Genomic DNA, 23,761 nt, shown 5'->3' with positions numbered 1-23,761 from the left:
TGATTTTCACTTCTCAATTTAAATTATTTTTATTACTTTAAATGACTTTAAATCTCATTTGAGCATTATCAAAAAGTGTTACTTTTTAAAAAATTAAAAATAGTCTAAAAAAAACCTTAAAATATCTAAAAATAGTAACTTTATGCTAAGAATGGGACTAAATGGGACCAAATGGGACCACTTTCTCATTTTTTTCAAGTCATGGTTCCATTTTAAGATCTGATATATAGTCACTTTACATGTTTATTTAATAATTAGTCCCAGCGGGATTCACGCCAAGAAATGTATGGGACCAGACCAAATGAAACCAAATGTGAAATTCATGGTCCCGGCGGCCAGTCTAAAAATGACACTGAAAAGACAGCTGTGTGACTCAGTATAAAAGATGAAAGAAAACTTGAGTCTCTGCAGAAGACTGACACTGAAGATCATGAGCTTCTTATATCATATCTTATAATTATTGAATTGATAAAGAATGAAACAGTCTACAATCTTTCAATCTGACTACTTTTAAAATTTATTGATAAGTTACAGAAGAGAGATATCTCTACTGTAGCTTGAAATCAGAAGTTGAAGAAGAAAGAATCTGATTTGAACTTAAAAGAGACAGACTCTGAGCAGAGCAGTGCTGCTAAGAAATCAAGTCATTGATAACTAGAAGAATGTGAACTTCTACTGCTGAATAATTCAGTCTTTGTCTCTTATAGCAGAGCAGTGTATCAGAAGTTATTAAGAATTTATTATAATAATTTCCATGCAGGACACTTTGAGTTAGAGAAGACTGAGAAGCTTTTAAAATATAAATACATTCAAGATAAGCTCTGAGCAGATGTTAAAGAGTATGTTGAGACTTACAATATCTATCAAAGAATAAAGGTCTCACAGTATAAGTAATATAGTAAGGTAATATCACTATCTGTTTCAAAGAGCTTATAACAGAATCTATTAATGAATTTCATAGTTGATCTGCTGAAGTCAACAAGAGTCAAAGAATATAACTCAATTTTAATCATTATTAACTGCTTTATAAAGATAATCAGATATATCTCTATTTATAAAAAGATTAAAGTCTCTGAATTGACTGATCTATTTTTAAATATCATCATTTGTAATCACAGTACTCTGAAATTGTTAATAACAGATCAAGAATCTCTCTTCATCAGCAAGTATTGATCAGCTTTTTACTATCATTTTATAATAAGATGTCTTCTCAGTACTGTATTTCATCTGCAGACAGATGATCAGACTGAATATCAGAATCAGACACTAGAACAGCATCTTTGAGTGTTTTATTTATATTATCAGAATGATTGACTCAAACATCTTCTAACTGCTGAATTCATATATAATAATGTAAAGAATGTAATCTTAAAGATATCTTCTTTCTATACTTATTATGAATATAATTCTTTGTTACTCAGTGACATTACAGATAGACTGACCGTGTGACCGTGTCTGGGACCAGGACCAGATTTTTTGATAGTCTCATTACCAATTCGACTGATCCCATTACACAGTTTTAACAATAGATAGTAGTCCCATACTGTTTCAGTGGGACTTACTGTCTACTCTTGTCACATTTTCCAAATGAGATCATGATTTCCACTTCTCAATTTAAATTATTTTTATTGCTTTAAATGACTTTAAATCTCATTTGAGCGTTACCAAAAAGCGTTACTTTTTAAAAAATTAAAAATAGTCTAAAAAAAACCTTAAAATGTCTAAAAATAGTAACTTTATATCAAGAATGAGACTAAATGAGACCAAATGAGATCACTTTCTCATTTTTTTCAAGTCATGGTTCCATTTTAAGATCTGATATATAGTCACTTTACCTGTTTTTTTGATAGCCAGTCCCAGCGGGATTCACGCCAAGAAATGTATGAGACCAGACCAAATGGGACCAAACGTGAAATTCATGGTCCCGGCGGCCAGTCTAATTACAGATGATATTTGAAAGAGAGAAATAGACAGTCAGAATATTGAATAGATACAGAGAATGAAGTATTTCTCAGTATCAGAAGTAAAAGTGAGATTGAAACTTTTGAATAAAATTCATAAGAAAATAGTGAAAAGTATCTACTATACTCAGAAGCAGTAGATAAAATACTATAATTAAAAATATCTTTCAATGAAGTTCTTAATAGAGAATCAAGTACTACTTTCAGCAAAGAATATCAAGACAATGAGATTATATAAGAAGCTCAGTGAGTGATGACTAGAATCTTTCTCAGTAATAAGAGTGATAAGTAAGCAGATATATAAGTTAAAATTACTCACAGAATTGAAATCAATTCATTCTATTTTTCACATTTTCTATTTAAAGCTCTATAAGCAACATCTCAAGATGAAGTCATCTCAGCAAAATGATATCAAGATTGAGAGTGATACTGAATATCTTATGAAGAAAATATTGAATAAGTGAACATATTATAACAAGCTTCAATATCTCATCAAATGAGAAGATTATTTATTATCAGAGAATTCATGAAAACTACTTAAGTATTTGAAAAATGCTGAGAAAGAGATTGCAAGCTATGAGATGATTAGTAGAGACTGTCTCATTACACATCAGAGATATTGAATAAGAAATACTGCTTAAGATTTCTTATTTTTCTCAAAGAATTTTTTAGAGATAATCTCACAGTGATGAGTCAGTGTCTTATAGACTCTGTAACACTCTTCTTCTATTTTCTCTTAAAGAATTTTTTTAGAAGTTTAATGAGACTACACAAGTATAAAATTCCTGAAGTGATTAGAGAAAAGAAATATTAAAAATTAATAAAAAGATTAATATTATCAATCTGCAGATCACTGCTATTCTAATAGAGCTGCAGCTCACTGAAAAAGTAAAAAGAGAGATCAGAGTCTACTCATTAATAATCATATTCTTATCAAACTCATTCTTCACTGTTGAAGTCTTCAGTACTGATATCTTTGTCTACTGAGAAGTTAGCATTACAGCACTGCAGAAGAGTATAAGAAATATATAAAAATATCAACTTATTAACTTATAAAGCATCTCAGTTATCTACTTTAATTCAAGTGAGATTCTCTTTAATTAGTAATTAATCTCTGCAGTGCTTTCAACAGCAGTATTAACTGACTTCTTCTTGAAATCAGTCATTCTGAGATGTTTTTTTATCTTGAAGATTCATGCTTTTATCTTCTTTTACAGATGAGTAAGAGAAATCTTCTCAGTCTTAATAGAATCTGTCAATATTTAAAGCTCTGAGACTCTCACTCTGTACTACTTGAGTATCTAGACTTCTTATCAGAGCTGATATAACATTATTCTGTGAGATAATACTTACAGAGAGACAGAAGTCATTGTTGCAGATGTAACAGAAACAATAGAAGTGAGAGAAGAAGTGAATGTATAAAATCTTCTTCTTCTTCAGCTGCTTAGTGCAGTGCAGACAGATGACAGTGCTGGTCAGAAGCTGTATCAGAGCCTCTTCACAGAGAGAAGATAAAGAAACTGTAGAATTCTGTGAACTCAACTCAGCAGCATTCTGAGCAGAGCTCAGATATATCATAAGAGAGAAACTACAGACTGAGCTTCTCAGAGCTGCTGTTCTCAGAATTAAGCTCTCTCTGAGATTCTCTCTGAATGATCACATGAGGTCATATATTACTGTGTTAATTGAGAAGAGGAGCGGTGTTACAACAGTGATGAGAGAGACAGAGAAAGAACTGAACACAGATAAATCAATTAGCAGAGAAGATGACATCTCACTGCAAGGCACAGTGACTACTGCCACAGCTGCAAGAGAAGCAGAAGAAGAAGAAGAAGAAGATGTGACAATGAGAGCAGTGCTTCTGTGATTCATCAACATCACTGTCTTCATCTTCAACTGAGCTTTCTTGATAGCTACAGAGACTGCAGCTACATCACAAAGATGTTTATTCACTAGAAAACATCAGAATAAGTTCTTTATTATTCTTCAAGAATAATACTTTCATACACTCACTATTACAATTGAGAAGAGAGAAAGAAAAATGTTTCACAGAAGAGAGAATCTTTTTGAAAAATCCTGCTACTACTGTTATCTTTGTCTCTAAAATATATCACTTTTGCAGGGAATTTCATATATAGAATAAAATATATTAAGAGATCTGTAAGTTACTTATTAACTACACTTTTTATATCTCAAATCAATATATAAAAAACTCACTTATCACACATTTAATTTGAATAAAGATAAGAAAGAGAAGATCTATATAGTCAGTAGAAAAACTCATCTATTTCTTTATATCACATACAGTATATATACTGTCAATCAGTTAGTAATTATTACTATACAATAAAGATAATTTCTAATTCAGTAATCTTAAGAGTATAGAGACTATACTCTTAAAGAGAAGAATATTATCATACTCTCAGCTGTGTTAAGATTCTGTTACAGTTTCACACAGCTCATCACTTTCATACAGATGATTTCATCTCATTTAAATCAGTTTATAATCACTTTATAACATTATTCAGATATATTATAGAAAGATCTGATTGATAAATATAAGAACTCTGCTTCTATACAAGATCAGCAGATTACTTTTTCTTAGTAGTGAGACACTACTGAGATATCACTTCAGTTATTCTCACTTATGAAATGAGAGAAGGTATCTGCTCATTGTCTATATAGAATAGCTAGATGCTGGCTTCTTATAAAAGAAGTCAGCAATTCATTTTTCTCTGACTGAAATATATATAAGAGTTACTGCATATCTCATACAATCTTCTTAGTATACTAAGTATCATATCTGTGATATTCTTGTAATAACTCTGTAGTTTACAAGCTCACTATTCAAGCAAGATAGTCAAGCTCACTTATACAGCTTCTCAAATAACTATCTCTATGTAACGCCGCTAACTAACTACTGCTTCGGTTCTGCCATGTTACATGTATTCAGTTCTTTAATTGCACTTTCTCAAGATATTTGTATAGAACATTTAATTTCTTTATAGATAAGTTATAAAGAGATCTGTACAGTACTATTATATTATCTTCAAGATAAATCTTATATTATATCTTGATATTAGAAAACTTCACTACTTCTTTTTCTGAAAAGACATTCTTATAGTCTGTAAAAAGATATTATATATATCTGTCTTTAATAATGAATACTGCTGCTAATTTTATAGTAAGAGTGATAACTTCTTCATCTATTCTCAAGTTTCAGTCATCTGCTATATAGTATATTGACTTTATTCTTTTCTCAAGATTCTTTTAATAAAACTCTTCAGATTTCTCTATCACTGTCTCTTTATTAGTGAGATGATATTATCATATCTGAGTGACTCAGTCAATGAGAGAATTATTTTCTCTTAATTATAGAAGATCTAGAATGATATTCTTATCTATAATATTAATAGTATAAAGAAGTAAACTGCTCTTCTTAAAGATTTCTTCTAAGTCTGTGATCACACACTTTACTTAAATTATGCTAAAATGATAATACTTTATTTCATTAATAAATTTCATATAATCTGACAGATCTATCTTCTTTTAATTTTTATCAAAGAAAAGAAATAGAATATGAAGTTAATATCTACTCTGAAGTTAAGTAGATATCTCACTGATATCTCTCTATATAAGATATATATTGTGATTATAATATGAACTCAGAGATATGAGAATTATTAATTCTTTATTTCTCTCTCTTCTTTATCTTTCACAGATATATTTGTCAGAAGAGAAGTTAACTTTAAGAAGATATCTTCTCAGTTTCTTCTCTTCTTCAGCTTCTTATAATTACTAGTATAGTGATTATCAGCTTCACAGTTAAAATACAGATCTTTATCAAATCTTTTTTAATATTTCTTCACAGTGAGTGAAGAATCAGAATACTTGAAATTTTTCTTTACTTTCTCTGCACTGAAGCTGTTATAGCACTGTTTAAATTCTGTTATTAATTACTTAAAAGAGGTTTTATTAGTCTTTTTCTTAAAGTATTAATTATTTAAATAGATCTGAGAAGTCAAGTTGATAAGCTCAGTATAATTAATTAATAAACTCTGATACTGTGATATTATTATCTACATCTTATAAGTCAGCTTTATAAGATAAAGCTGTGTTTTTAATTGATTTAAATTATTAAATAATTTCTCTCAATATTCTTCAAATCTTGTGTAAATTAGAAGAATTCTTATTATCTTATTAATATAATGAATTGAACTGCTGTACTGCTGTGAAGCTGTAATTACAGTAATCTTTAATTTAATTTAGTAGAAAGTTCTTAAATTCTTTTTAAGTTATAATAGTATTAGTATACTCAAGCTCTCTCTTCTTAATAACTTAAGTAGTTGCAGAGATATCTTCAAGAAGATTAACAGTATATATTACTCATATCTTATAAGTATTAAACTGGCTCAGATTAAGGCAGAATTTCTGTTCAAGAATATAGATAAAGTTATAAAATTCAGATAATATATTTCTCTTATAATTTAGAGAATCTCTGATCTTAATCTCTCTATCTTTATAATAAATGTAGATGTGTAGAGACCGCAGCAGTGATAGAACAGTTAAAGAGCTTATATTAAAATATATAGTAAGTTCAGAAATCTTGAATTTCTGTCAGAATAGAGATATATACACTCTAGAAGATAATATGAAATTTTCTTCAGAGAGTGAGAATAAGTCAGTCTTAGCACAGATATATAAGACTATATTAATCTATTAATAGAGCTTAACTGATTTAAACTTGTAATTAGATTGAGTGATTTGAATTATAATATAATAGAACTGAAGTAATTGCTAGTTAGCAGTGTTATATAGAGATAGTTGTTTAAGAAGCTGTATAAGTAAGCTTGACTATCTTGCTTAAATAGTGAGCTTGTAGACTACAGAGTTATTATGAGAATATCACAGATATGATACTTAGTATACTATAAAAATTATATAAGAAATACAGTAACTCTTATATATATTTCTGTAGAAGAAAAATGAATCACTGATCTCTTTTATAAGAAGTCAGTATCTAGCTATTCTATATAAATAATAAGTGAATACTCTTCTCTCATTTCATAAGTAAGAATAGCTGAAGTGATATCTCAGCAGTGTCTCACTATTATAAAAGAGTAATCTGCTGACCTTATATAGAAGTAGACTGACCGTGTGACCGTGTCTGAGACCAGAATCAAACTTTACAGTTGTCATGTTACCTAAAAGCATTACTTCTGGTCATGATTTGTGTTCATCACATTGATCTCAAATCCTGTTATTTCAAATATTAAAGATCTCAGATTCACTTTTCAAATAAAAATCTAGTCTCAGATAAAGAATATGTTTGAATTCTTAGTCATATTTTCATTCTGATTTCATTATTGAAAATGACATCAAATGAGACTATGAAATCATTTCTCACTTACATAATATCATAACATAGTGCTCATTTGTTGAAAATTCAACAGAGAGTATTATCAAATATCATTACTTTTCTGAACACAGATCATAATCAATATCATTTTAATTAAAAAAAAATGTACAATATAAAAAATAATAAAAAAACAAAAAATAAAACAATAAGAAAAAATTAAAACAAAAAAAAAAAAAAAAAATAAAAAAAGAGAAAGAAAAAAAGAAGAGAAAGAAAAAAAGAGATAGAAAGAGAAAGAAAAATAAAAAAAAAAAAGAAAAGAAAAAGAAAAAAATAAAAAATAAAAATAAAAAAAAATCAAGATCACAGAGCTGCAGCATTCTCAAAATACTCACTTCTCAGAGTCTTCACAATGTTTATTATCAATCATGTATCTCTCACAGTGAGAGTAACACAGCTGCAATGAGTTATTATCTTAATATCATCTAATAAATAATCAGTATATATCTATATAAATATGAATAATTAGAAAATATACACTTAAAAAGTGTGATCAGAGTGAACTCTGCTGTCACTTGAATGATATCAAGAACAGAACACTGAAATCAATAATTTCTCTCATCAATTTCACAGACAAGGCATGTGAAGATAATCTTGAAGAATATAAGATTCTCAGACTTCTGATAGAAACAGATCTCACAGAGAGACTCTATTTTCATCATATCAGAGACTGAGTGTTATTAAAAAGTGTTACTTCAATACACATGCACTTACTGTAGTAATTCACTCTCTGTGCACATGATTAAGAGTTGCAGCTTTCTCATACTGCACAGCTCTCTCTGAGATGCTGCTGCCAGTTTACAATTCACACAGTCTCTCAGTTCAGCACACGCTGTGCATATACAGCCCTGCATACTGAAGTCATGTTGATCATTATGACCTGGCGTGGTACTCGCTTTTCACGGGCCATGTTTTATTTGATTAAGAGGGAGAGAAGAGGACACAACTGCTGTTTTATTTGAGAGAAGATAAGTAATTAAATCTGTAGAAGATAGAAGATAATTTGATTTCTTCTGTATTTAAAATTTGATTAGTCTATACTCTTCAATTTGAGAGTTTCTGAGAGTGTTTTAATAGTTTTCATATCAGCTTGAAATTAGTGATTGATTGAATAAAAGAAAAGAGAGAAGAAAGAAATGAGAATAACTTATCTTTATAATATGAAAACAGAGAATTGCTGCAATTATTTACTCTAGTAACAAAGATCTGTTTTCTACATGTATCTCTGATACAGATTATATGATAACTGCATACAAAGAATATCAACAGTGCATGCATTGAATGAAGATAATATTACTATGTAACAATGTAGCTGTTTCTGTACATCACTGAAAGCTGTTAATATTTTCTTTAAGTCTCTTTATATTTGATAAGTCAGTAATATATTTCAATACACTTCTTCTTTCATCATTATTATCATCATCATCATTATTATTATTATTATTATCATCATCATCATCACTATTACTATTACTATTATCATTATCATCATCATTATCATTATCATCATCATTATCATCATTATCATATCATTTCTAGCTGTCTCTTCTGCCTTCACCTCTCTTCAACACTCACTGAAATCAATTATGTCATTCTTCTTTAAATATTCTGTGGTTCTGTGAATTACCAAGGCGCGTGAGCACTGTCACAGATTGAAGAGAGAGAAGAAGAAGATGTTCAAGCAAGAGAAGACAGATCACAAGACATGTTATAATGTCTTGAAGAGGCTCTGTAAGAAAGCAGAATAATAACAATTTTAAGTAACACTTCTGATAGATTTAGACTGAACTAAGTATAGAAATAATACAGATAACATCATCTGTGAGAGATTGAAGAAGAAGATAGTGAAGAGTCTCATACAGCAGCAGTGAGATCAGAAGAAGTCTTAAGAATGATTTAAGATCAAGATGAAGAGAGAGAGAGAGAAGAAGAGTGTTACTGTAAATAAGTAGCAGTAGAAGAAGATTGAGAAGATGTTAAAGCAGGAGATAAAGAAGTCAAAACTGATAAGTTTTTTATTTATTAAGAGATAACAATTTTTGATAACACTTCTGTTCTCTAATTGATTAGCAGGAGCTGACAGAGAAGAAGGGGATTAAGGCCTTGTTCAGGTCTTGAATACACTTCATAATTCAGAATATTGAGAAGACAGCTCTGCTCTCTGAGCATGTCAATCTGCTTATCACTGAGATGGAACCCGAGGCAGCAGACCAGAAAATGCAGGATTTTGAGACACAGATTGACCTGGCTGAAGAGGAGCAGTGAAAACCCTTCTCTGAAGAGACAGCAGAGAGAGATTTTAAGGTGATTATCATCTCAGATGAGAAGAAGAAGAAGGAGAAGAAGAATGAGAAGTGAATTATGAAGAATGATAAGAAGAATAAGAAAGAGAAGAAAGATAATAAGTAGAAAAAGTTTTTTTTTTTTTATATTAGTTAGTTGTAAGTTCATAATTATTAATAATTGAAATTAATTTTGAGTTTTTAAAAATTATTGTACAAGTTGTAATCAAGTCAGGAACAATATATATATATATATATATATTTAACTATCATGATTCACAAATCACTATAATGTATAAGTATCAACATTTTTTCAACATTGATATTCATAATATTAATATATTTTTAATAATATTATCTGATAATGCAATTTAGTAACACTCTCTTTTACAATATTAATATATTTCAAGAAATATAACAGAGATTAATTAAGATTGTTTATTTACTTTTATACATCAATGATATTCAATCTGAGTTAGTACTAAAATTATAACTAAGCTAAGAAACAAGATTATTTTCTCTTATATTAATTCTTCTTACACACATCAGTGATCAGTTATTGAAAATAAATTATCATCTTTCTTAAATTATTATCATATCTTCTGAATTCACTTCTTTCACTTCTTTTATTTCTATTGAAGATTCATAAACTCTTCAAGAAATCACTGTGAATTACAAAGTCTATGTTGTTTATAATTCAACACAGAATGCTCTCTTTCAATCATGATGAATGATTACTTCATTCTTCATATCTGATTCCAGGTCATGAAATTTATGAAAAACTCAACATAAATATCAAGATGAACTATGGAATAATTATCAATAGATTGCATTGCAGATTACTGAAGAGTCATCTCTCTACTGTAATCACTGCAACTTCATTCAGAAACATTCATCATGAACTGATCATAACTCTGAAGAAATTTTCTGATATCTGAAGTCATCAGAATGCAGATAATAAAAGGAAAATAATCAGAAAATTACTACTGAGCTGGTAAGTTACTCTATCAGATAATGATTTTTAATAACACTAACTTTCTAATTTGAAGAAAATCATGTGAAAATGACTCTGTATCAGTACTCTGATTTCACAACTCTTATCTGATAACTTTCATGAACAATTACTTTATATATATATATCTCTGAATCTTTCTCTTCAATCAATTGAAAACCTCAAATTTCAAACACTTCTTCAAATGCTTAATTCAAATCTTCATATTTCACATCAATTCTGTCTTCAGTTCAATCTTGAGATATACTACAAAGTCAATATATAATATCTAGAATCAGAGTTGAAGAATCATTGAAGAGTGTCTCTCACAGTGAATGTATAAACTAGTACAAACAATCTTACATTTATAAGAGTTACATGTTATTACATTGATGAGAACTGAACTTATTAAGAGATATTAATTGAATTTGAATCATTGATCAGTAGTCATACTGAGGATTATATGACAGAGATATTAATGACTGTGATTAAAAATGACTATTGAGATATTAGTCTCAGTCTTCTTACAATTACAACTGACAATACTGTGAATAACTACACTATGATGAAGAGCTTGAAGCAAAAATTGACTTTGCATTCCTGAAATGATAAACAAGGTCATATTCTCTGCATTGCTCATGTGATTCAACTTGTGATACAAACACTGATAAAGAATCTTAACATTGAGATGAAGAATAATGAGATGGCTGGTTCTTGGAATAAGAATGAGATGAAAGTGATTACTCAAGTAACTTTTATATTCACTTTATAAAAGATAATGTTTTTTGATAACACTTTTTAATATTGTTTTTTAATAATGCTTTTTGATAATACTACTGTTAATTTTGAATAGATTGACTAATAATTTAAATATCATAGATTTGAAACATTGCTAATGTGATTTGTATCTCTTCTAAACAATAACAACAATTTCATGATATTCAATAAATAAATAAATCAGTCACATCACTGAATATAATACAGAATGTTAGAATACAGTGAAGTTCAATATATAAGATGACTGTTCAGACTCTTCAATTGTGTCAGATGATTGATCATTGAGTGTAACACTCTGATTGAGAAAAGATTCAGATATTGAAACTTTCTGATATGAAGTGAACTCAGTTGAAATATGTGATTGATTTACTGTTTCAGTTTTATAAGATAACAAAGACAGTCTTAATCACTTATACACTAATGCTGCAGTCAGCCTGGTGAGTGTATAACAGTTTATTTACTCATCTTGAGAAGCAGTTGAATCACTCAAAAAGAAATTCAGTCTGGGATGATGCTATAGCACAGGCTATTGTTACTGTAAGAGATAAACTGGCATATTACTACAGTAAAATGAAACAATCTTTTACAGAGTACTATACTATAGCAGCTCTACTAGATCTCTCTCATCAAGTTAATATCTACACTTCTCAAGATTGAACAGAGAAGGAATAAGACTCATATGTTAAATTAGCCTGAGACTACTATAATATCAACTATCAGAGATTTGAATGAGCAGATGTTCAAGATGTGAAGACAGTGAAATACAATTCCCTAGTAAGTAACAATCTTTGATAACACTTCATATTACATAGAACTATAATACTAACTTTGAAACAGAACTTACATACATTGATTGTAACTGAAAATCAGGCAAAACTACATGCTTATAAAACTGAATTTGACTGCTATCTTCAAGATGATCTGACAAATTTACATGCTAAATCAATTCTAGAGTTATGAAAAATTGTTAAGAGTACATATTCAACTGTTGCACTGATGATGTGTGATATTCTGACAATTTCATTAGCAGGGGTGAAAATGAAGTGAAAGTTCAACTCAAGTTGAGATATTTATTACTATTGCTGAGAACAATTACAAGAAGAAACAATCAAGAAACTCATGATTATAAAACATAGAATTATCAGACAGTTTAATACCTCTGATCACAGTATATCAGAGAAGTGTAGTTTTCATGAGAAAGTGAAGAATAAACTTGTACAAGAATGTATTTAGTTGTTTCATGAGTATTATCAATAATCATTATCAAATTCTGATTATATAAGCAATCACTGAATGAATTGAATGAGACTGATTTTGATCTTCAGTCTCAGTCTCATTCTGATTTTGAAAGAATAATCATCTTTCACAGTTTATTCTGAAAAATTACTCTCATTTCACTGTTCTTGAATTAAATCTGGTCATTTTTCACACCATTTCTCTCAGAAATGATTCATTTTCAGATTTTTTTGAGGCTTGGTTCTGGTGGAACTCACGCCAAGAAATGTATGAAACCAGATCAAATGGGACCAAATGTGAAATTCATGGTCCCGGCGGCTAGTCTATATAGAAGTGAGATTCTTCTATTCATCAATCAGATCTTTCTATATTATATTCAAATAATGTTATAGAGTGATTGAAAACCGGTTTGAACAGCCTGCAGAATGAATGAAATTATCCATATGAAAGTAATAAGCTGTATGAAACCGCAATGAGGTCTTGACACGGCCGGGGGTGTAATACTAATTAAATCTCATTTTCTCTACTCTGAATACTTACTTTCAGAGAATTGAAATTTAAAAACTATTAAATTAGAATATCTTAGATTTAGTAAGAATTTAGATAAGATAAGATCTAAATACTTTTAATAGATAATTAGTATAAGTAAGACTGTAATAGTTAATTAATAGACTAAAATACTGAGATTGATAGCTGAAAGATTAGAGACTTAACTAGAATTAAGTAGCTCTGATATTATTCTTAGTGAGAATCTCACTTATAAATAAGCTAGTTATAACTTATAGAAGCTAGCTGAGCAGTAGCTCTTTAAAGAAAATAATAATTTCTGAAGTAAGTCTGAGAGAACAGAGACAGTGATTAATTATAGATAGTGTTAAAATATATATATAACTTAAGATGTAAACTGCAGAGATCTTATTTTATAGTTTATTTTATTATAGTCTCTCTTTACTTTATTTTATTTTCTTTTCTATTCTTTTCTATCTACTTATTTAATATGTCTATCTTTAAGAGTTTATTCTTATTTCTTTTATCATGATATTTTCAAATGATTTCAAAGTATTAGAAGATGTTAAAATACTGTAATTTATAAAGAGTTTTTATATTCTGAGCTGAAATTTTCTGATTTTATATATCTGAAATTATTATTATTATTATTATTCTTTCATTATACTTATATACAAGCGGAGCTTATGATGAGTTCTTGTGTGATGTTAAATACAGGTCAAGTATTAATTATACAGAAGAAAATACAGGTGTTGAGATCATGTTAAGATAATAAGAACATAGAAAAATACAAAGAAGTGATAATTAAATACATGCAATAATAACTTCTCAGCTCAGAAATACAGAGTGATTCATTGAAGTGATTTGTACATCTCTGTATTTATTAGAAACCTGAGGTGCTTGAGTTCTGAATTTAATATATTCTCTGCAGGTTTCGAACTCATACACCTTGGTTTCTCACATTAAGATACTACTAAGTGACTGTATTAATCATTCAGCCACCGGGGCTATATATCTGAAATTAGTAAATATATAATAGTTAACACTATAGATATTAGAAAAACTATGAGAACTAAAGTTCTTAGATAGATATTATAGTCTTTGACCGTATACATCTATAATTGAAGAATAATAATAATAATAATAATAAGTATAAGTAAGTATTTAATACTCATTATTATTAAAAAGATAGAAGAATAAAAAAGCTAGAATAAAATAAAAAATACTTAGTTACTACTATTTAAACTAACTGTATAATTATGTATAAAATTATAATTAAACTATTTAATAATTCTATTATTAAATTAATTAATCTCAGTATACAGTACTGAAATTAAATAGTAATTTTATATAATTTCAGTAAATTTTACTATTTATTCTAATTATATTTTTAAAATAAAATTATAATTTGTATTTCTCAATCTTTAATTTATTTTATTATTTTAAAGAAGTTTAAATCTTATTTATATATTTTTAAAAATATTACTTTTTAAAAAATTAAAAATAATAATAATATTATTATTACTATTATTTTTTTATAATAAATATATATAGTTAAAGACTATAATATTTATCTGAGAACTTTTAATTCTCAGAGTTTTTCTAAAATTTATATACTTAATTATATATTTATTGTCAGATTTTCTCTCTACAGACTGACTACTTCTGTATAAGTGAGATATTTACTAATTACTTAATAAATACCTATATATATAAAAGACTGTATAATAGATAGATCTTAATAATATAATTAACTACTATATTATATTATCTTTATCAGATTATATCTCTTTTACTTATAAGAATTCACTCTAATTACTATATTCTTATACTTTATACTTTTAAATTGAAGACTTAATTATAATTCTGAAATACTGTATTAGTAGTTCTACAGTTACTTATTATAAATCAGATTAAAAAGAACTCTGTTGATTTTAAAATTAATTAAGCTGCTACAGACTTCTATAATAAGTCTGTAAGTAATCTCTGTATTCTTATATGAATAGAAGTGTAGACAGTAAATATATCTCTATAAGCAGTTTCACTGTTAAAGATAACACTGTCTCACTTAAATCTGTACTAATTACTAGAAGTAGAAGATATCTGACACAGTTAATATATACATATAATATCTCTGAATAAGAGTCACTTAAGCTGTAATTATCATCTCAGATAGCTCAGAAGGTTTAAACTAAAATAAATACAGAATATATTATAAGTTTAAAAGAGATAGAAGATCTTCTCTTAATAGAATACTCTATACTCACTCAAGATAGCTCTGTTAATGAGATTGCTGAAATAATAATATACTTTGCTTATTTATAAGAGGCAGAGTTCTCTGAAGCAGATGCAGTGAAAATTATCTATGAGTAATAGTTATAGAAGTAGAGAATAAATCTCAATCTCACTATAAACTCAGTTACTGAAACAGATAAGTTGTGTGAATTGAAGAATAATTATAATTATATTAAAATAAAAATTATCACAAAGCTCTCAGAGCTGAAAGACTCTAATATCTAATACTATAAAATTGAATTAAAAGTAGTTTTAATTGACATGTTTCACATTCTTACAGATAAAGAGCTTTCTTCAGATACTCAGCTTATGAATAATAATTTAAAAATCTGATGATACAAAGAAAGCTGATTATAAAAGTGTATATAAAACTCAATAAAAACAGAGTTATAAACACTTATTTAATTAAAACTGAACTAAGTTGATAATTATAATATCACTAAGATGAGATACTCAGCTGTACTATAATAAGCAGTTGAATTGAAATATTAAATGCACTGAGCAGATCTTCAATTCAAATTATATAATAAGATTATCACTATATTAATTACTGATTATGAAAATAATGTTACACTATATACAAAGCACTAATAAGTGATAATAAATGAAATTAATACATATAGCTGATCAATATTCAAAGACTTTCTCACTTAATAATTTATTTATAATCTGAAGATTTATACTTAAACATTCATTCAAATCTATCTTAAGAATCTATGTTAAGAAATTTCAAAGACATCTGTTTCTGAGATTAATCTTGATAATCTCATTGATAATCTTATTCACTACAAGACAGTTGTCACATTAAATAATAACAAGAAGAAAATATCAGTAAAAGAAGTTGAAAAGAAAAAGAGAAAGAAAAAGAATAAGAATAATAATAATAAAGCAGAACTTATCAAGACAAGTAAGCTCAGATCACAGTAAATTAGTTACAGCAGAGAAAGAAATACATTCAATCTTCACTGTAAGAATGTATTTAATACAGTGATAAAGTGTAAGTATTACATCTGTTATAAACATGATGAAACTGATTGCCTTTCTAAGAACTGAAAAGATTAATCATCAGAATATTAAAGAATCAACTGTTTCACAATTGAATACTATACTGAAAAGAATGTAACATTCTTCATCAGTGAAAAGAACTTTAACTTTATATTAACTATAAAAGCTCTATCTACTATTATAGTTTGTAGAGATTTTCTATAATACTTAAATACTACAGCTTTCTACACTATTATATCTAAATAAAGTGTTTTCAAATATATACACACTTCAGATGATAAAGAAGAACTTGACTCTGTAGAAGAAATTAATAATAAGCTGATTATACTTACTAACATTGATAAGATTAGACTGACTGTGTAACCGTGTCTGAGATCAGAATCAAACTTTACAGTTATTATATTATCTAAAAGCATTACTTCTGATCATGATTTGTGTTCATTACATTAATTCTAAATCACATTATTTCAAATATTAAAGATCTTAGATTTACTTTTCAAATAAAAATCTAGTCTCAGATAAAGAATATGTTTGAATTCTTAATTACATTTTCATTCTGATCTTATTATTGAGAATAGCACTAAATGAGATTATGAAATCATTTCTCACTTACATAATATCATAATATAGTGCTTATTTGTTGAAAATTCAATAGAGAGTATTATCAAATATTATTACTTTTCTGAACACAGATTATAATTTATATAATTTTAATTATGAAAAAAATATTAAATATAAAAAAAAATAAAAAATAAAAAACAAAATAAACATAAGAAAAAATCACAATAAAAAAAAAGAAAAAGAAAAAAAAATAAAAGAAAAAGAAAAAAATAAAAAATAAAAATAAAAAAATCAAGATTACAGAGCTGCAGTATCTTTAAAATACTCACTTCTCAGAGTCTTTATAATATTTATCATTAACTGTGTATTTCTTATAGTGAGAGTAACACAGCTGTGATAAGTTATTGTTTTAATATTATCTAATAAATAATCAGTATATATCTGTATAAATGTGAATAATTAGAAAATATACACTTAAAAAGTGTGATCAGAGTGAACTCTGCTGTCACTTAAATAATATCAAGAATAGAATGCTGAAATTGATAATTCTTCTCATTAATTTCATAGATAAGATATATGAAGATGATCTTGAGAAATATAAGATTCTCTGACTTCTGATAAAAATGAATCTCACAGAGAGACTCTATTTTTATAATATCAGAGACTGAGTGTTATTAAAAAGTGTTACTTTTATACAATGTACATGCACTTACTGCAGTAATTTATTCTCTATGTATATAACTGAGAGTTATAGCTTTTTCACACTGCACAGCTCTCTCTGAAATGCTGCTATCAGTTTATAACTTACACAGTCTCTCAGTTCAGCATGTGCTGCATGTATGCAGCTCTGCATACTGAGACTGTGTTAATCATTATAATCTGATATAATACTCACTTTTCACAGATTATATTTCATTTGAGAGAGAAGAGAAAGATATGACTATTATTTTATTAAAAGAGAGATGAATAATTAGTATTATTAAATATAATTTAATTCATCTGTATTTAAAATTTAATTAGTCTATACTTTTCAATTTAAGAGTTTCTATGAGTATTTTAATAGTTTTCATATCAGCTTGAACTTAGTGATGAATTGAAGAAGAAGAGAAAAGAGAGAAGAAAGAAATAAGAATAACTTATCTTTATAATATGAAAATAGAGAATCACTGCAATTATTCTCTCTAGTAATAAAGATCTGTTTTCTGCATGTATCTCTGATATAGATTATATGATAAATGCATATAAAGAATATTAATAGTGCATGTATTAAATGAAGATAATATTACTATATAACACTGTAGCTGTTTCTGTACATTTCTGAAAACTGTTAATAGTTTCTTTATCTCTTTATATTTGATAAGTTAATAATATATTCTGATGCACTTCTTCTTTCATTATTATTATTATTATTATTCTTCAATTATAGATGTATGCAGTCAGAGACTATGACATCTACCTGAGAACTTTAGTTCTCAGGGTTTTTTCTATGTCTGTAAAGTTAACTATTATACATTCATCAATTTCAGATATGCAAAATCAGAAAATTCCAGCCCAGAATACAAAAACTGTTTACAAATTGCAGTGTTTTAACATCTTTTGATACTTTGAAATCATTTGACAATATCATGACAAAAGAAAAGAGAAAAAGAACACAGTCTCAAAGATAGACACATTAAATAAATAGATAGAAAGAAATTGAAAGAAAAAGATAAAGAAAAAGATAAAGTAAAGAGAGACTATAACAAAACAAATTATTAAAAGAGAGTGTATAGCTGTTTTAACAGACTATATCTGATTTATTTCCTCCTCTTCATACTCAGATAATTCTGAATTTAGCCATTTTCTTGTAGCTGCTTGAGTTTCTGATAGAAAGTCTATTAAGTATTTAATTCCTGTCTCAGTTGAGAATAAGAATCTCATATTTAATTGATTTAGATCATACTTCTCTTTCAATCTGGCTCTGAGACTATTGTATAATGCACAGTGCATTACAATATGCTCAGGATTCTCATTTGTATTGCAGAATGAGCATTCTATTGAGTCAAATCTATCATCAAATCTTTGTATATAAGATTTGAAATAGCCATGTCCTAGTTTCAGCTGTATTATAGATGAGAATATTCTCTTTTTACATTTAATTGAACAAGATTTCCACTTGGGTTTTGTTTCAAATCTTGAATAATGTATACTCTTCTTTTGTTTCTGCCAGCTTTCATTCCACTTGTCTAAACAAGATTCTTTTATTTTTCTCTTTATAAAAGACCAGGACACAAATTTTTGAATAGATCTGCTTAATTCTGCACCCTTTTTTGCAGCTGAATCAGCCAATTCATTACCATGAATATTCATGTGAGCAGGAACCCAGTGTAGATGAATTATCAGCTTTGATGTTCTTCTCTTTTGAATTTTCAAAACAGAGTTTAAGATCAGTTCAAGATTCATTTGACCATTATGAATCTGACTATTTCTAAGTCTTTTTAAAGCAGCTTGACTATTAGAGAATATCCATGCCTCTTTCAAACAATTTCCTCTTTTATGCTTCTTCTTTCATCATTATTATTATTATTATCATTATTATTATTATCATTATTATCATTATTATTATCATTATTATTATTATTATAATATCATTGCCTGTCTTTATCTCTCTCTTAATACTTATTAAAATCAATCATGTCATCTCTCTTCAAATATTCTGCGGTTCTGTGAATCATCAAGGTGTGTGAGCACTGTCACAGTCTATAATAGTATCACAGCTTTGTATAATCTTTAAGACTCACAGTATATAATTGAATTGAATTGAATTGAATTGAATAATATATACATTATTATAAAGAGAATTTTAGTAAAATTTAATTATTAAAATTTTATTAATTATAAATATTGATTTTAAGTTATATATATATATTTCTTTTTTTATCTGTCAGCTATTATATTAGATATAGTACTTATTTCTATTATAATAATTAATACTAATTTCATAGTAAGTTTAACTTTAACTCATAGAGTGAATATTAAGTAATGAAAAAATCAAGAAAGAAAAGAGATATATAAGAGAATACTTACTACTAAGTCTCTAGTACACTTATTTCTTGAATATTACTGTATAAAATTTGATATGAAAAATTATTAACTGATATTTTTAAACTAATAGCTGAGTTGTTATACTAATGATATTGCACCAATTATGCTTCACAGCTAGATGAGGGAATAAAGCCATCTTTCAATGTGAGTCTCGAAATACAGACAATCTTCAATGAGAAGATCTCAATTACTAATACAATCACTATCATTCATATGTGCTCATTGTAACACTAGTATAAAATATGGACCAGTTCCAAAGCCAGAGCCAGAAAAAAATCGTGAATCACCTGCATGATTTCTTATGGTAAATGTAACTTTGTTTTTGTTCACATCGTCGGTTTGGAAGAGTTGCCAGATTGGCAGAACATCTATCTTGGATGGCCCTATATGCTTCTTTCTCGAATCTAGGTTGTTCTGTCCACGCTTAAACCCTCGATCCAGTGCGCGGAAAGGGACAGATTAAGGTTGTACTGCAAGGGTACGAAGAGGTTGCTCTGTAAACTGTGTGTGTCAGGACAGAAACGGTTTTGATCAAAATGCTACCGTTTGTCGGACCCGCAGAACCAACTCAAAGGGCTGGCTTTCGAAAACCGAGGCAAACGCTGAGCCATCCTTTGGCTTGAACTATGCGGAAAGACCTGAATAATGGAGTGGCGGAGAAAGAATAATTGACCTACATATTTTTTAGAATTACAACCATTCTCATGTACCTGGCCACTTTCAGGCCTGAATTCAACCCGAACGACGTTGTACAGTATAGAAACACAGACCGAGTGGTTGTTCCAAGATGGGCGCCCATACAAGAGATCTATCTGTGACCCTGAAACGTGCTTACCCAGGGTATCTTTTTTATGTTTCCACATTTGTGCTGGCGGTAACCACTAGGGAGGGACAAAGGTCGATCAAGGCTAGTTACTTGAATGGCTGCGAAACCAAGTTTGCTTTTTAGTTTTGCCCCAAGCCCCATCGCCTCATCTCGCGATCTGATATGCTTCCGGCTAGGCGAAGGCTACCAGCCACGGACGGAACTTTCAGCTTTGCCTTCCGCGAAAATTGTTGTTCCCTTTTCGTATCGAGCCTGACTTGCATGAACGCGGGTACCAGATGGCTGTGGGACGCTCCGTCAACTTATATACCCCGCTGAAGGGTCCAGCAACAGAGCTTCTTTTTATGCGTAACTTCAATATCCAGCTACCACCTTGCCGGTCAAGACTTCAGGTGTGTCCTGCTCTGTTCGGATCAATGTAGATAAGCACGCGATCTTATCCCAGAGATCAATTGGAATCCAGGACTCTCCAAACCTTTGGGTTTCCAGCGTTTTCTGTTTCTTGGATTCCTCGGTGTTTTTGGTGCGCATCACCATCCGTGTCAACAAATGTCTCTCGAAGAAAGCCAAGGCAGAAGGGATTATAGCTTGATCAAGAAGCTTTGGAGTTCGGCCTCTTCTCCTTTTCGAGTACACCGGTTTATTTTTCGCAATAAGTCCCCCCAGAGGTATTACCGTTCAAAATTTTTTCCATTTCCGTTGAGTAGTCGGCGAATCTACGCTAGGAAAATAGCATCGAAACTAAAAAAAAATCATTTCTCCAGGCCAATCGCAGGACCGTCTCCAGACCCCAGGGATAATAACATGAGTGATCCACGCGCACATTTTGATCCTGCCGCTATGGTGGGTCTGTCAGAGGCCTCCCATCGAGCCGACGATCCTCAATTTGACATATTTGAATGGTATCCGCGTTACCAGAACTGCCAGCGATATTTCCTCGATCATGCCCAATATAGTATTCCCGTTCAGGCGTTGTCCGCTTTCCTGAATATTTATCTCCCTTTCCAGAGACAACCGAATCCACTTTTCAGTTCGTCTTCGAACGTTGCTCCTAGAAGCTCACGACCCTCATCTCCACCGCCCAACCGGCCACAAGTATCTCCCGCTATCTCCCTTGTCCCTTATATTCGACGCCTGGTAGCAACTGGCATGGATTTCCCAGGTGTTCTGCATGGGTTTTTTGGGGACGATTGGGTTGCCGGCGTTGGCCACCTCCACGAACAAGAACGGCGCAACTACCTCTTCGCTGCGAAAAGCGGCGGGTGGGCATCTGTAAAACAAGATTATGATATGCCACCTTTGGAAACGATCCCATTCCTGCGACCTTTACAAGCACCAGCGGACGCCGAGATTGAGGCTGCGGAGAAGAGCTGGAGCGAGTGGCTCGCGATGGAGGACTGGATGGTAGGGCCTCGAGCTCCAGATATTTTGCATGGTTCCTCAACACACTCGCGGGAGAGAAGCGTGGGAAGTGCGAGGTCCCAATAATGCTTTTCATTTGTCAAATACATTTTTATGTTTCCTATTTCCTCCATCTAACGCTCTTTGGTTTCTTCCATGGGCGTTTACTGGCGCTTCACTTTGTTCGTCACACTTTGGATACCCCTTTTAGAGGAGTTTTATCCCCCTCCTGTTTGAGATGTATATCAATGATGAAGCTATCCTAATATTTGACATATTTTTACTACAACATATAAAATGCCAAGAACAGGGATGGGGAAACACCCACTACGCTTGAGTTATTCTGTCCATCACGTTTTCAAGAAAGTTTTTCCATTCGTCTCAAATGGCTGGATGCACTGTTGACCTGGCGCATTCCGGCATATACCCCTATACATTATCCGAGGAAGCCCTCCATGTTCCCTGCAGATAACCCAAAAAATGAAATGAAGATAGGGAGGGGATGATGTGGATATAAAGTGTGCAGCGTAGAGACAGAGAGGGTGTTAGGGGTGGCAAACGCTTGACATGTAAACCAAATATACAGGACATTTTTATCTGATTGATGCCATGTGAGGTAGGCTCTAAGAAAAGGTGGTAACTATGATGCATCTTTTCTGATTAATTGCTGCGCTGTAACCCAAGTTCCAAGAGTGATATGTGCATATGATGTTACTTGTATGATTACTATATAGTATTATGAAATGTTGGGGGTTGTATGGTATAAATTATGTGAAGTTTTGTGCAGCATCGAAGTAAGTACACCTTAGGTAGGGTAGGTGGTTTAAGTATTTTGAAGATCGAAGTGACTGCGCCGAAGCCCTGGCTGTCGAATCGTGAGCCAATTGTCTTCGTCCGTAATTCATACCTAATTCGCTCTACAGGATCACTAGATTTTATTTATTATTATTATTATTACTTTTTATTATATTATATTATTTTTTTTTGAACAAGAAGCCGTAAATAACTACCAGCCGTCAGGAGCTGGCCGCCTCGGCAGTGGGTAGTTAGCCTTGGAATGTACCCATTCGTTTCAATAGCAGTGCATTTTTTGTAAGTACGAATTCTATTAAAACAAGATGAAACTCACCCTTCAATCTGAAGAAAGCAAGTTACAGCTAGAACATGCTCACCCACTACCACTTTCTCTCCTCAGATTTAATTTAGTTGATCTTTTTTTCAATAGAATAATATATACCCGGCTAACACCGAAGTAGAGAGCCGCAGCCAATTCCTTTGTGCGGGGGAACTATATCGAAGGGGGGGGTCGAAGGCATAGAAAACTCGGCTCAAAACAACAGCTCGCCCAGCTCGGCCACGCAGAAATGAGAACCTGCTGAGGTTATTTTTATTTTTATTCTTGTGGGGGCGCTTCGG

General features: G+C 30.0%; 1 protein-coding gene across 1 annotated transcript; it reads left to right on the top strand.

Annotated features, from left to right (window-relative positions):
* The first annotated feature begins 20,421 nt into the window (after window positions 1-20,421).
* BDCG_00405 (uncharacterized protein) lies at window positions 20,422-23,260 on the top strand. Its single transcript, XM_045415914.1, has 2 exons — window positions 20,422-21,612; window positions 21,709-23,260. The coding sequence occupies exons 1-2, from the start codon at window positions 21,494-21,496 to the stop codon at window positions 22,430-22,432; spliced, it is 843 nt and encodes a 280-aa protein (XP_045271754.1). The 5' UTR covers window positions 20,422-21,493; the 3' UTR covers window positions 22,433-23,260.
* Window positions 23,261-23,761: the final 501 nt, after the last annotated feature.

Source organism: Blastomyces dermatitidis, assembly GCF_000003525.1.
Source record: "Blastomyces dermatitidis ER-3 genomic scaffold supercont1.1, whole genome shotgun sequence".
Lineage (NCBI taxonomy): Eukaryota > Fungi > Ascomycota > Eurotiomycetes > Onygenales > Ajellomycetaceae > Blastomyces > Blastomyces dermatitidis.
Note: the sequence above shows the minus strand (reverse complement) of the source record. Positions and strands in the feature narration are given on the sequence as shown.

Bases quoted from the DNA above. Each gene is read 5' to 3' on its own strand.
- BDCG_00405 (XM_045415914.1), top strand. From the start codon at position 21,494: ATGTCTCTCGAAGAAAGCCAAGGCAGAAGGGATTATAGCTTGATCAAG. The intron at 21,613-21,708 runs GTATTACCGTTC...TCATTTCTCCAG, and splicing joins CGCAATAAGTCCCCCCAGAG to GCCAATCGCAGGACCGTCTC.